At 39.5% G+C, this 15987-nt stretch overlaps 1 protein-coding gene across 1 annotated transcript; it reads right to left on the bottom strand.

The window, feature by feature from the left end:
* Nucleotides 1-222: 222 nt before the first annotated feature.
* LOC114571560 (uncharacterized) lies at nt 223-14766 on the bottom strand. The gene is made up of 7 exons (XM_028602569.1): nt 14644-14766; nt 12667-12786; nt 12223-12573; nt 11979-12092; nt 9270-9827; nt 5305-5421; nt 223-5043 (listed from the first exon to the last, which is right to left on the bottom strand). Exons 1-7 carry the CDS (start codon nt 14723-14725, stop codon nt 4442-4444), a joined length of 1944 nt encoding a protein of 647 aa, XP_028458370.1. The 5' UTR covers nt 14726-14766; the 3' UTR covers nt 223-4441.
* Nucleotides 14767-15987: the final 1221 nt, after the last annotated feature.

The raw sequence follows: 15987 nt of genomic DNA, 5'->3' as shown, positions 1-15987 counted from the left end.
GGTAACCTTGCTCCTTATGACCTCATAAGGAGAAGATTCCCGATCGGCCCATCTGAGCTTTCATTTTCTCAAAGGCAGAGCAGGATACCCAGGGCTCAGTTTACACCTATCACCATTTCTAGCCACTGGGGGACCATAGGCAGGCTGGGGGAACGCATATTAATGTTAAAAAACCTCAAAGTGAAATTTTCATGCCATGGGACTTTAAATAATAAAGGCAAGCACATTACAATGTTAAGTTTGATTACAATTTTACATTATATGTTATCATTTCCTACTGACAGTGCAGGGTTTCCAACTCAACATTTCCAAATTAGTTTTGTGACATAAGGGCTAACACTAATAAATGAAAGGGTCACATTACAGGTCAGACATTTGTTCGATCATCCTTTCTGAATTTCAGCACTTCAGAAAACAAAAGTGTAACATTCTTTTATGACTAAATTCTGTAACATTTTACTGTAAATACAGTCCTGAATATTAAAACATGTCTTTAAAAATGCATTTATATAAACTCACCGTGACATTAAAACCACACAGTAGGACAAACATGTAGTTTGAGCACAGGGAATGAAGCTGAAGTTAAAAGAATTTTTTATTTTTTTTATTTTTTGGAAAGGCTCTCTGGAGGAAGTTTTGGCAAAAACAGTCAACAACCTATTTTAAAATACTGTTGTGCTTCAAGAATATGTCATCTATTGAATTTAGGTGAAATTCAGGTGTGGTTTTACCATTAAAAGCGGTATCCATACAAAAATGTCAGTCAACATGGTCCCGAACAACGTGGTTTTGGTGATCCTGACCTGTCTTCTTCCACCAACAGATAAAAATGTCCACTTGTCAAACACTTTGGTTCATGCCTCTATTATGACTGAGATGCTAACTTATGCATGTTAAATTTAAAACACATTTTTTGCCCCATTTGCGTTGCCTATGGTCACATTAGTATATGCTGTTAGCATGTTACTGGATGACTGAACTGTAACATGCTAGCAAACTAAATGCAACAAGAATGACCACTTGATGCAGAAAAAGACCAGTTTACACTGAATTTGAGCCTTAAAAACAGCAAAGTCTTTTTTTCTTTCCTCCGACAGTTTTCTGGTGTGTGATGAGCATTACAGCCTCACAGGCTGTATACTTTTAGGGTCCATCCCAATACTAACATCTGCTGTATTTGCGAGTAGTGCCCAAATCATTCATTCCAATAAATAATTATATTGAACAACAGTCTCGCCAATACTAATAAGTCATTTTAGTGAAACTTATTTTATCTGACATACAGTCTCTTATCATTATCTGATGAAAAACACAGGTGCCTACCAACGTTATCCTCACTTCAAAACTGACTGTAGTATTTTAGATAACAGACACTCAACTGTCCTGCTGTTATTACAGTTATGTGGACCCAAGCACTTCAACTGTCCTGCTGTTATTAGACATGTGAACTAAGCACTCCAAATATTCTGCTGTTATTACAGATGTGTGAACTATCCACATTCATGAACTCATGGCATGTACCAGTGCAGTATAAAACTCGAATGTATGGAACTGCCAATTAGATTAATTTACTTCTTAATCAAAAGTGCCCGAGGGCAGTTCCTTGGATGGTTTCCAGCCCACTTTAACCCCTGGTTGAATGATTGAAAATGCAGCTTTGCAGTCACTCCGAGTCCTCTCAATAATAATAATAATAAATACTCTTGCTTGTTATGAGAGCCAATCCGCAAAAATATGCATTAATCAAACACCGGAACCAGACCGAATACAGAGACGGACATAGGTGGCGCCAGCGATGTGAGTGTGTTTGTGCTTGAGAGAGAGAGAGAGAGAGAGAGAGAGAGAGAGACAGACAGACAGAGGGGATGAAAAGGTGAAAGGCATGAAACTAGAATGAATTTTTATTTTGCAAACTACATTTTAGTTTGTTTTTTTCATCAATATTGCATGTTGATATCACCACAGTCAGCGTTAAATGATGGCTGTGCTGACTTGTCTCATTATTATTATCGTTAACAAATTTAACACTTTAGCAGAGCTGTTAATCTCAAAACAGGCTTATAAAGTTATAAAGTAACATTAAAGTATGGATTTTGGCGGAGGTATTTTGGCAGCGGTAATGTGTTAAGTGTTATAAGTTAGTACACTTACAGAACCTGGACCCAAGGTGAAGCAGCTGCCCAGAGTAAGAGAGGCCTTACCCAGGAGATGACATTATCTTCTGCTTATAAGTGGTATTACAGCTTACAGCAACTTAATATGATAGAGTGTCTGGCTTTTTGTTTGATATCTAGTGTTTACAAAAATGTTGTTAGCATAGTGAGCTATTTTATTGAGTTGCCTCTTAGCAAAATGCTGTGAGCAAATTTAAGTTGGGCTTTTATTGTGAAGGGTAGACATGGAAGTAGTGAAGCTAACTTTATGCGCTGCGGTCTCAATGATTACTCCCGTAAGCCAGCCTACTGCGAGTGACATTAGTGGCCTCCATGTTTACTTCTGTACGCCAGTGTGCTGCGTGTGCCCTCTTTTGCGCATGCGTGATGGACGGCCGGAATGCTGCCAGCCAGAGTGCCGCTGGAACAACTGGAGAGTCCTGAATTTATAGATGGATTGGGACAGACCCTTCATTTTTCTTCTTTTTAAAGTTTGTCCATTATTTTTATGCTATTAATGCAAAGATGGCTAAATGTAATTTTTGTGAATGACATTCCTGCATACATTGTAGTGTAATTTGAAGGTGGTGTTTGTAGTTGATAAGTGCCATTCTTTATGATCTGCCCATTCACACCTGGTAGCCCTGTCTGCTGACATTCATCTATGCTGTAGTCTTCCTACAAAGAGTGGGTTGTGATTTTATGGTGGCGTTTTACACTACGGGGAGCTCTAAAATACGGAATTAGCTTTTTGTCCATAACGGGTAGCATTAAGGTTACATTGTGGACAGCCTTCATCTGATTAGGTTTACAATGAAACATCGCTGACACACAAGGTCAAAACTAAGGCCACGTCCACACGTACCAAAACGATCTTTTTTTTACCCGTCTTCCCTGGATTCGTTTCAAGAATAGTTGCGTCCAAACGAATCCATTTGTAAATGACTCAATACGCTACTTCATATTCCAGGCCTATAGGAATCACATCCTATCAGGCGCTGTTTCTGCGACAGAAATTCACCCAAAAACGGAGAAGAAGAGCATAGTTACTTCCACTTCCCATCATAACATGACTACTTAGGCTAACGTTCTGTTAATATATCCATGGACTATAATAACTTTCACCACTGCTCATTTTATAAAGGCCGCTGCAAGAAAACGTCTTTGTTTACATTGTATAATATGCAGTTGGATTGCTTTTTATTTGGCAATTCTGTCTGCCATCGGACATGATTGCAGCGCGCTAGCTAGCAGAGCTAACGTTAGCTCTGCTAGCTACCGTCGGCAGTCAAACAAACATCAATGATCCATGAATGATGTCTTTTTGATAATCTACGGTTTTCTGGCGGTAGCCTTTCTATAATAATCCGTGGTAAAAGTTACTATAATCCGTTCAAGGAGCTGATAAGCAGACAGATTAGCTAGCTATTTAATAAATTGTCTACTTCCACTTTATAAACAACCATAGCAGCTAACGCTAGCTACGTCGCTGCTCTAGCGGTCAGCTACTTTGGCGATGTTTAACGTTGGCTACATAACGTTAGCAATATATCTTGTGTAGAATCCAGGACCGGCAGGGCAGAGGGAAGTGTCAGGGAGCAGAGACAAAGTATTTAGATGAAGTGAACAGGTTTGACCATGGAGATGGGATATGCTCGCTTAGCTTCACCACAGTCGTGTGTGACCGGCGTGCACCAGCACTAGTGCGGGTAAGAGGTCGAGGGGTGTGGCGATGACATCATCGATACGGGGTCGTATTCGTATTTGCCGTCCAAACGAAGCTAAACGAGAGCCGTTTTCGAATTTTTTCACCCTGAGACAGGTTTCAAAAAAGTGCGTTTTCAGGCAGTGCGTTTACAGGATTCGTTTGGATGGTCGGCCCAAACGATGCAAAAGATGTGCGTTTGCACATAAAAACGTTTCCGTGTGGATGGCCCAAACAGAGTTTAGCTGTGGGGTGTAAATTCCAAAGGTAGTGCTGCTGAAATGTTTGGCAGGCTGGTGTCTTTGCTCTCCCTACAGGTAAACTACAGTTTACGCTAGCTAAAGCAATTCTCCCACGAATATGTGTAGAGGGCTTTATCATAACATGCTCTTCATTGTGTGGATTGCAGAGGTTTTGGAGACAGATGCTGACCCTGTTAGAACCTCATACAGGTTCTAACAGGGTCCAATGGAATGAGATGACAGCTGGTGAAAAATTGTATCATAGCTATTAGAAAGCTATTGGAATAAGACAAAAATAAAACCTTGGTGAGACTGATTTGAGCTCCACAAACTGTGAAACATTAAACCTCCTCTGACACGCTGTGGATCGTCTCAATTATCTTCTTTTTCAGTTTCTTCACTTTGTCTGGCGGCGTCTCGTTCAGACACTCCTCCACATACTTTAGGAACCCTGCATGCGCTGACACCATCTGGCTTTGACAGAACGTCCTCATGATGTCTAGCACCTCGCTGGAGGGGGGCTTGAGACGACGGCTTGCTCGCTTGCGTCCAGACACTCTGCTGTCAGTGTAAGAGGAGGATGTAGAGGGGGAAGAGGACGGGGAGGAGTGCTGTGAGTCTGGGGGAGTGGGCGAGGGAGGAGCTTTGAGGCTACCTGAGGTTATGTTCAGTTTGGTAGCAGTTTGGTTAGCGCTGTAGTAATGGCTGGCAAGAGCATGGCTGTCCAGGTGGAGGAGACTGGACTCATGCGGTTCATGGAAGTGGAGGTCTTCTGGTCGCTCGTCCTCATCGCAGGAGTCACAGAGGAACATCAGCTCGCGGTAGTGTTTCCACTTTGGAAGGTAAAAGTCCTCCGAACCACATGTTTTGTTTGAGCTCACCACCTTGTGTTCTCGTTGGAAGATGGTTCGCAGGTTCCTGAACTTTGTCTTTATGTCTTCCACTGAAGAATGAAGAATTACAGAAACTGTTAGCCTCTGAGCCCATGAAACTACTTTGGGGAAATGGAATCGTTGTCTTGAGATCACAGTTTCATTGGAGTTTGTAAAACTTGAAATCAATCAACTATGGCTTCTTCTTTTCAGACCTGTGTTTTTTGCTAGCTTTGGTACACTCTCATCACATTTATGAAATATTTATCTTGGTGTTAAAGGTAAAGTTATCCTATTGGCAACATTATAACACAAATAACCACCATTGTTACCTGTGAAAGGGACTGGCTCATTGTCAGACAGGAGGCTGCTCAGCGTCTCCAACAGGCTCTGTCTCAACAGCCTATTCCTGTAGCTTTCTGACTTGTGGTTCCACAGACAGCTGTGCCCTATAAAAAGCACATTAGTATTATTCCTTTTCAATTCAATTCACTTAAATTGTATATATAGTATCAAATCATAACAACTTATCTAAAGAAACTTTACAGATAGAGTAGGTCTAGACCACACTGTATAATTTACAAAGACCCAACAATTCCAACAACAGTACTTCCAATTGTTAACCTAACACCAACAACTTTAGAAACCAGCAACCAAAGACGGTTTCACGTGACTGGAGAAGGGCGAGCTCCGTATTTATCCTTTTGAAGATACTGACCAGAGATATAGATATAGAAAATATGGAGGGATTTGTCGACGAGTGACTTATAATGATGTACTGCCTCTGCTAATGGCTCTGCCTCTGCTGATGGCACAAGACATATTCTAGGATACTTTTTATTCATATCCAAATCAATGGCTCCCTCTGCTATAGGATGCTATAGGAAAGAGTGCGCCTAGACCTGCTGCCTCAAAGTGAAACGATAGTTATGTATTGTAACTCCAGATTCTATGAGTATAGGCGTAGCCCTCTAAGAGCTGTTGCTACTGGGTTAATCCCTTCGCGCATGTCGTGAAGATTTCTTTCGCGCCCTTGTGCCCTGCACGGGCCTCTCTTACGTCCGCAGATACTGTATTACTGTATTACTGCTGCGAGACCAGAGATCTGCTTCCAACATCAGCATTTTTTTTCAGCCAACATTGATGAAACAGATCTGCGCTGCAGTAATATACAGTATCTGCGGGCGTAAGAGAGGCCCGTGCAGGGCACAAGGGTGCGAAATAAATCTTCATGACTGCGCATGCACTAAAGGATTACCCCCAATTTCCACGCAGCGTAAAGGCTGCATAACGGCAGCGGAGTCATTAGGTTTCCATTAAAGTCAATGTGTGTATTTCCACTGACTACAGAACGCCTGCATTCCGACTCTGGCACAGCTATGGACGGCAGAGCACGCAGCGGAGCCGGTCCGCAGACGTTCTGCATCCAGTGGAAATCCGGAATTAGAGGGCGAAGCCTATACGAAATAGAACAAGGTGCTCTATAGGTGGCGCCTTAACTCCTCCCTTTTCAGTCCCTCCAGGATTTCGTGATGTTGCGATCGCACCAATTCACGCAAATTCAACCAATCACCGCAAATTTGGTGCGACTTGCAATTTTGACCAATCACCGCAACTTTTCAGCAAATTTGAACAATAACCTGAAGTTTCCCACGACTTCAACCAATCACAGCAGTCCCACGTGCAATCTGAGAGCCAATGACCAAGCGGGAGTGAGAACGGATTGATCATTTCCTTGTTTGTGATATAAAGACGAGACGTGTGTGTGACTCAAACATTTCACATTTACCAACAAAACGTACAGTGAAAGACCGTGAAAAACATTTCAGAACGTCCTGCCAACCTGTTTACATTTTAACATCAATGTAGACTGTAACGATTTAAAAGTCGCTGAAGTTGCTGCCGTTTCAATCCTGGTGGATGCAGGAAAAAAAGGAGATGAGACGACACAATGACCTAAATTGAGGACAGCTGTGCTCATTATTGTAAGTGCAATGATAAGTTAAAATCAGTACTTTATCAAACAGTATGAATGTGTGTCCCAAGCCAGGTTAGGAAATTAACTAACAATGTAAAGATCAACAAGCCACTGACACATATGTTCAAATTTGATTCATTCAAAAAATATAATTTTTGTCTTAAATCCACCAGCCATTTTCATATTATACCAACATTTGCAGCATCCTGAGATTTTTTGGTAAGGTTATTAGGAAATCCCCAAAACAAGTTTCCTTTTTATCTTTAAAGAAAGAATGCAACTTTTTTGCAACTTTCACAGTCTCCCGCAACTTCATTGCAACAAACATACAAAAAACATCGTAACTTTTATCTAAATGTTTTACAAAAGCTGCCGCAAAATCGGGCATTTTGGGCCGCAACAATCTCAAAAAAAGGCCGAAAAATCCTGGAGGGACTGCCTTTTACAGGAGCTAGAAATGCTAAAAAAGCTAAACATTTATAAAGTGGATTAAGGTGCTGTATACGCACCCAGAGGCTGTGGTGCAAACTAACGGGTTAATTTCTGAATATTTTGCTCTTGGAAGGGGTTTTGTTTAGCCATAGAGCCTTTGGCAGCAGCCATAAGGGGGAAAACTAACTTCCCAGGTGTTATGGTAGGACTAGTACGCAAACTTATGCTTTATGGGGATGATATATTACTTTTTGTGTCCGAACCTAGCAGATCAATACCCTATCTACTCGGGATCATTGACTTTTCTAGAAATTTTCAGGTTATAGGGTAAATTGGTCCAAGTCAGAACAGTCTTCCTATCAGGTGCATTTCAGTGGCCAAGAGCAAGGTATTGTATATCTGGGTATCTTATTCCCTCCCCAGTTATAAGACCTAGTTATAGTTAATTTGGATCCATTATTGAACAAAATCTGGGCGACTCTCAATCTCTCATCAGCAGGGAAGGTCAATGCTATAAAAATGGTTTGTGTTCCCAAGCTGAATTACATTATTCAATCTCTTCCTCTGGAGTTCCCCTGTCATATTTTAAATGGTTTGACAGGATAACAAAGACATTAATATGGAATGGTAAAAAATGTGGCTATATTTGAATAAATTATAAAGACCGATTGATAGAGGAGGGTTGGGTCTATCAATGTATTATTACTATGCTTTTAACTTTAGGCATCTGGCCCACTGGTCACTTCCTCCCGAGAGAACCCCACCCTTGTATTGTATTGAGCAATCTGTTCTTGCCCCATTATCGCCATTACAAAGCCTGTCTGTTAAACTGTATGGTGAAGCAAAAACACATCAGATACCCTCTAACTTAAATGTCGTTTGGACCAAAGTGGCTTAACTGGATCCATATCTAAATACTTCATCAAGTGTTTGGCAAAATCCAAAGTTATGTATTGGTATATCTGCCCTTTTTTGGAGGGACTGGACAGAAAAGGTAATTGTCACACTGGGGGATGTGTATCTTGGTGGCATACTGAAATCCTTTGATGATGTGATACAGCAATTTGGATAACATAGGTCCCTAGATATTTGCAACTTTGCCATCTGTTAGTGGTGATTTTTGGATCAAGTTCTTTATCCCGAAGGCACCACAATGTTTAAATACGGTGTTGTTGAAATATGGAAAAGGTCATAAGGTTTCTGGGTATTATTCTATGTTTATGCAGAACCTGGGGGGAAAAAAACTTGGGAAAGGGATCTGAGTTTTACATTGGATGATGAGGAGTGGGACAGAATCTGTAGGAGTATTAAAACTATTTCATGTGATGTGAGGGTGCACCTCATTCAGTTCAACATTATGCATCACTTCTATTGGACTCCCTCCAGATTGTTTAGAATTGGTCTGAAAGACACACCAAATTGTTGGAAATGTAAGACAGAAGACTTCATGTCCTATGGTCTGTGATAAAGTCCAGGAATTTTGGAACGGGATACATGATATGTCAGATTGCAGTGACCCAGGTTCCATTCAGCCCAAAATGTTTCTGTAAATTATAGTGTGGTCTAGACCTTTTTAATTGAATTAATAACCAGTAAAATTGGCACTACATGTAGAATTACCTTACCAAAGGATGAAGATTTGTTTGGTCAAGTGGAAAAAAGTATCACAGTATCAACTTGCAGATGGTTTTTCCTAATCAATTATTCAATAGTAAAGAGTCATCAGAATAATTAAGTACTAATAAGAACATAAGCTGTCCCTTATTAACACATGAAAAAAATCTAACAGGAGAGGGAGGGATTTATCAATCAAGCCTGGTCTGTATACACCCACATATACTTTATCTTAAAAAAAAAATCAACAGCAACATAAATAATGCCACCAACCAGAGTAATATGATATGAGCTGCTGAACTTTGGCCTCATTCCAGTGACAGCGGGAGTTGGTGCTCAGTCTGCTGTCAGGCTGAACTGAACCGGCAAAATTTAGAGGGGAGGGGTTTATACAAGGTTTGGTGTCTGGTAGTGAAGTCGATGGAGTGGCAGGGAATGTGGAAGCAGTTGTTTGGCTGGCTTGTTTGAGATTATCTGGAGACGCAGAGAGGAAGATTTGGTATGCGGGGCTGGTGTTGGCATCGCTGGAGGGAACAGAGAGTTTATCGAAGTTGATGTTGTTGATTTGGGCGGAGCTGGAGGAGAAGCTGCTCAGGGTGGAAGAGGGTGTTTGGTTTCCATGTTCCAGATCCATGTCGTCTTGTGGCATGAGTATCTGTAGGTCATCTGGGCTGTCGTCTTCGTCGCAGGACTCGCACAGGAAGAGCAGCTGCTGATAGTGTTTCCATTTGGAAACATAGGGTTTGTCAGACACCCTGCTAGCCTGGACCGCCTTGTATTCACGGTTGAAAACTGTCCGAAGGTTCTTGAACTTGCACTTCATGTCTTCAACTGCAAAACACCAACAAAGGAGTCACTTTCCACAAGCTCATGAATAAATATTCACATCTCCCACCAATACTTATTTCTCCAACTTACGGTTGGTTGTTCCTTCTATCAGATTTTAGTAAGTGGTTCATTGTTGCTCTGTAAAATTAATTCAACCAAGTCAAGCCATATTTTTTATAACAACACCGCATCAAATGACGGTGTAATGTTAAGTGTATTTTATTATGACAAACCTGACAAAGACATACCTGCAAACTCAGAAAGGCTGAAAAAGTTGACACATCCCCCACCCCCCCCCCCAAGAAGAAAATAAAGGGAAAACACAACATTTTCCCAGTGCTAAAACGATACTTTTAAAATGAGCCTGAACTGAAATTTATATATATACATGTATATATATATATATATATATATATATATAAGGAGCTACTTGTTCAATTGTATTTGTCTGTTCTGTATGTTCAAAAATATAAAACATCTAAAAAGGAGCACAAAACGGCGACATTCAAGAAAGGCTTGTGTATTGCTCAAAATTAAATGATTTATTAAAAATGTAATAACAATAACTTATAACAATAACTTATTTCTCCAGTAAATTACTGTTAAAGACAAAAACCACCACTGGATGGGAAAAGGGTATTTTACAATTACTTTGAATGCACCACGAGGCTGGCGAGGCAAGGCTGAATCTGTGTTGTTTTTCAGACAATGGCAGCTGCAGACTGTTGTTGAAATCCTCTACAGTGAAATACAGACACACTTTTACACCGTTTAGTTGTCAGCATTTTAACTGTGTTTACTCCAGCTGCTAGCTAACGGTAGGCTAACGGTACCTGCTGTCGAGTGTAGTGTTAACTAGCGTCCCGTGCAGCGATGTTTCAGTTCCCTCTGTTTTCGGAGCATCAGAGAGAAGCGCAGGCATTTAAGTGGCACCTAAATAAGGCACCAAAAAACGTGTTGCTATTCGGTCCGTCGTTAAGGCACCGGACCCCCCCCAAATAAAAACTTTACGGATATACACAATTCACGTGGATGACATTTTCCCATTCAAAACAGTGATTTTTGCCGAAAAGCGACTAGTTTGCAGGTATGAAAATATCTGCAGCTCTATTGAGCCTTTTAGCCTCTTTTAGCTCGTTTAGCATAGTTTGGGTTTTACGACTCATTCACTGAAGTAGAGCATTTAGCAGCTAAAGATATTTTTCTCAGGAGTTGGTGCAGACCAAACCCAAACTAAAAGGAGAGTGAATATTGGACTTGAATTCTTCAGGTGGACAGCAATAGAACTCCAATGAAATGATAATGTTGCTCTGAGTCTGTTGGAGGTAGAAGTAGGCAGCTGTTTGCTAACATGTTTGTTTGCCATTATAAGCTGATAGTATATTAGTGCTGTGTTGATGTCAGTTTGCCTGTTTCTGCTCCACAGTAGTAGTTTCAAGGAATACCAATATTTTGAATTTTTAACTATTGAAACAGCTGTCTGATAATGTCTAATATGTCTTTTGGATGCTGTAAAAATCCCTTTTTCCTTTAAGTCTGCTTCCTGATGAGACCATTTTATGATAAACAAGTGCAGATATTTTGTAAAGTTTGTAGATGCCCCATACTGGGACCTTAACTATAGCAGATTTATTCTGCAGTTGTTTTTAGCAGTTGGCAGGCTACTTAAAGGAATAGTTCCAAATTTTGTGAAATTTGTTTATTTTTCTTTTTTTCTGACAATGAGATGAAAAGATCAATATCAATCTCATGTCTTAGACTGATAACAATATTCTCATCTCACTCACGGAATTAAAAATGAGTACGTGTATTTACCTAAATGTTGAACTGTTATCTTAAAGCAGTTGATCTTAACTTGGGGTACTGGACCATGTTGGGGGTCATGGGATGGTAAAGGATAAGAATTTTGGGGTAGGTTTCTACTTATCCCTTTTCGAATGGGTCTAGTGTTATGTTGAATTATGTTTTTGTTATTCTTTTATATTTATGTATATATATATATATATATATTATATAAATATGTCATTCATTCATTTGAGTTGTTACCCACTGTACCTAGAATTCCTGAATGTGCAAATACTCTGGTATTGTATTTTTGACCTCCAGAGATTATTGAACCCTAACAGCAAACTAGCAGGAACATGTGATATTTACCTGAGAAAGACACTGAATGGTCAGACAGCTGCATCCTCAGAGCCTCCAGCAGCCTTAGTCTGAGCTGACGGTTGTTGTGGTTTTCTGACTTCTTGTTCCAGAGACAGTTATGTTCTGTGCACAACAACACACAACAACACCCATCATTGTAAGAATCCAAACCATCATGAGGTTTTTGTCTGTATACCAAATCCTCTGTAGTAACAACTAATCATTCTGAATCTGAAATCGGTGTTTTGTTTACCAGAGTAGAAAGCTATTAGTGCACGTTCCCTCTCTTCAGTCCAATAACATTTAACCATCATGCTGGAGGGGATGCAGGAGGACGAAGAGGTGGACAGGGTGGGGAGGAAGGAGATGTTCAGCCCCGGGGAGGTGAGGATTGGCTGGCTCTCCTCCTGTGGAACAGTCAGCAGCGAGAGTGGCTGATCGTCGTCCTGGTCCCAGCAGCCCTGCAGGAACATCAGCTGCTGGTAGTGCTTCCACTGCGGCAGGAACACGTCGTCCGATCTGCACACCTTGTTCGCCTTCACCATTTTGTACTGACGCTGAAAGGTGGTACGAAGGTTCTTAAACTTGTTCTTAATGTCTTCCACTGGAAAGAAAAACAGAAGAGTGGAAGATTAGATGTTTTTGCTCCTACACAAAATACAGCTTTGAAAATCAATGGCGCCGACCACATCCTTACCTGTGAAAGTAACAGGTGGGGGGTGAGCTGACAGAAGGATCCTCAGGTGTTCCAGGGTCTTCCATCGCAGCTGTCGGTTCTTGTAGCTCTCTGACTTGTGGTTCCACAGACAACTATGCTCTGGAAAATAAAAGCAAACAAGATACTTGGTCTCTGCATTATTGTTCAGCATTTCTTTTTGTTACTGCCAAATGTTATTTTATCGTAAAAACTCCTTTACATTGTTGTGCCACCACCGCTTCAGCAGCTCCTAAAAATCTGAAGCTTTAGAGCTTCAGATTTACAGATCAACAAGAGTTTCCACTTTTGGACCAGAAATTTAGTCAGAACAATAACAAAAGACAGAGCAATGCTGTCATTGCAGTCAGTTTCTCCCAGTTAGGATTCCTTCAGTGTTCATCGTTTAGGTTTTTACTGTGAGCCAAATTTTTCACAGGTCTCCTCTTCAAAACAAAGGGACCCAGGGATTTAAAAAGGTAAATACACTGAATTAGGCAGTTTCACGTTAAAAATCTGTGTTAATGCTGACATTTGCTCAGCTGAGAACTGATCCAGAAGTCTGATTACTAAAATCCTTCCTCCAAATATTAAGTTAAAAACAACAAGGATCTGAAAAAAGGTATCATAAAAATGTGACAATGTAGACATTATAATGCGAAAAATGTACATACCTTCATGCAATTTAAAAAATGGCTGAAGGAAACCAACTCAAATCAAATCATTAATCTGTTAGTATGGTTCAAGGTAGAGCTGGGCGATGTGGAAAAAATCAAATATCACGATATTGTTGACCAAATACCTCAATGTCGATACTGCGGCGATATTGTAGGGTTGACAATTGGTGCTTACACATATTTACACAATGAGATTTTTTTTTAAATAATCATCAATGTGTATATAATGACTAAGTGGGTAAAGGCAAATAATAGAAAAGCTAGAACAGTCTGGTAAGTTAAAAAAATGACATCACTTTACTGTAATCCAGCCATTAAAACCAGGGACAGATATCCAAAATCTAAGACGATATCCAGTCTCATATCACGATATCGATATAATATCGATATATTGCCCAGCCCTAGTTCAAGGCCAATCTAAATCTTTTGAGTCTGCAGACATGACTGATACTTGTTTGTATGTTTCATAAAAGACTTGTGCTCTTTATTTTTCTTTGTACAGGTATACAGGAACACAATTAAATATATATATATATATATATATATATATATATATATATATATATATATATATATATATATATATAGTATATAATCTACAGTATATAGTACAGTGTATTTTGGCTTGTAATCAGAACAAGGCTGTCATTTCAATAGTGGTGGTGTGTGGGGTGCTTTCTGGACTATTACGTTTCATTGGGTTGCTTTATTCATGCAAATGATTGTTTCTTTTAGGATGTTTCTACGTGAAAAATATGTGGAAGCATCATGAGTCATTAATCATTACTTTAAGATAGTAATTTCACTTACGAGGTGTGCCATATGTAAAAACATATTGTATATTTTGCACATAACTCAAATGTATTCACTACAGGCACTGTAACTTTAGAATATGAATACTGACGTTATCATTACATGTAACGTTAGGTACAGGGTAATAACATAACAGATGAAAAACTGAGTTAATATGGATTTTCCCCCTTCACTCCATGTCCAGGCCATTACAATTCAATTACAAAGCAAACATACTTCGTTCTTTTAATTTATTTAAATTCAGATCTACAAGTTTTAAGAAACAGAAATCAAGAAGCGGTTTTTTTACGTCTTTTCATGAGAATAACTGCAAACTAGACTTCAGTTGCTAGTCGCCATTGCTGTTTTCTGTCTGCATCGCTCATTTCCAGCAGCCGTCGGTCTCATCCAGCAACGGTTGCCACTATTAGTTGCAGCTTACGACAACACATTGATGAAAACAGCAACTTTTATTAAATGAAAAGTTGCTGTTGTAGAGTGTTTGACTTACTGGAGAAAAACGCTATGAGCGCCCTCTCTTTCTCCTCCGTCCAGTACCTCTCCGGTGTGAAGTTAAACAGAGGCACCTCCATATTTGTTGTTGCCGTTCAATCCTTCTCCTACGCGGCTGCTAGGTCACATGATCCACATTCCAGACTCTGACTGGACGATTCTTGGACCATAACAGAGCAATGACTCGCATTGCCCAGTAGAGGTCACTGTTGATTGGTGTTCATTAGCGTTCATCTCCATAATGAGGAAGCTGTTGCCCAAATGTCAACACACAAGAGGTACTTCTATACTATTCTACTTTTTATTTTATTTTTTATTCAATTTAATTAAATTTGATGCAGTTTAACTTAGTTAGTAGAGCTTTAGTAGCTGTTCTAGAGCTTTTGATCATTTCATGAACAAACAAACCTTCAATTCCACTAATAGACCTTGAGGTTCTGTCATCTTCTGTTTCCAAGGTCAAACATACATTTTCAATCTAAAATGTAATAATTTAAACAAATCAAATATATAACAGTAATAATAACATAGCATCATAAAATATTTTGTTAATAATAGTAATAGTCAAATATGGTAACAGTAACTGTAATAGTTGGGTAAAATTACGTTACCCTACATACGTTAATGTCTTCAGATTAGTGATGGTCAAATGAAGCTTTGAGAACCACTGTCTTTATTTTATGAGCTCACTAGATGGCGCTTGCTGTTCAACAAAGGGTTGAAAACACACGGAAATGCCATTCCTTTAACCTTTTTCTTTGAACAGAGAGCGCCATCTAGTGAGTTCAGAAAATAAAGACAGTGGTTCACAAAGCTTCATTTGACCATCACTACTTCAGATCTTTACAAAGTAACATTTTTGCATGTATAATATTGTGAGTTTATAAAATTAAAATGTACTTAACTAAATGTGTGTACAGTTACATAAATGCACTACAAAGAACATACAACAAATCTACAAAACAAAAACGAAAATTAAAAAAATATAGGCATTGTTTTTGAGTATGATGAGACATTCCACAGTTGAAATATGATAAAAAGAAACTTTTCACAGGAGAATGCGAGGAACAACAACCAGCTGGAATAAAAAAAAGCACTTGTCACACAGATGCCAAATGTTGGTCTGTTTTAATTTCCAATAACCAACAACTGGCTGGTACATTTCCAGACAAGACAACGGACAAAGTGTACTTACAGTGAATCCCATATACAATTAATTTCTTCACACGTACACACATCCAATTCATGTACAATATTTACACTGTTGAGTCAGTTTCACTGCTGCAGTTGTTCATTAAATAACTGTGCGTGTTAACATGCACACTAATATCCTACTTATGAT

Source organism: Perca flavescens, chromosome 16, assembly GCF_004354835.1.
Source record: "Perca flavescens isolate YP-PL-M2 chromosome 16, PFLA_1.0, whole genome shotgun sequence".
Classification (NCBI taxonomy): domain Eukaryota; kingdom Metazoa; phylum Chordata; class Actinopteri; order Perciformes; family Percidae; genus Perca; species Perca flavescens.
This window is presented reverse-complemented; position numbering and strand designations above follow the sequence as displayed.

What these genes read in the sequence shown, in the direction of transcription:
- LOC114571560 (XM_028602569.1), bottom strand. Translation starts at nt 14,725, where the DNA reads ATGGAGGTGCCTCTGTTTAACTTCACACCGGAGAGGTACTGGACGGAG. An exon ending in CCCACCTGTTACTTTCACAG is followed by an intron (nt 12,574 to 12,666) that starts GTAAGGATGTGG and finishes TTTTCTTTCCAG; the next exon opens with TGGAAGACATTAAGAACAAG. An exon ending in TGAGCCAGTCCCTTTCACAG is followed by an intron (nt 5,044 to 5,304) that starts GTAACAATGGTG and finishes TTCATTCTTCAG; the next exon opens with TGGAAGACATAAAGACAAAG.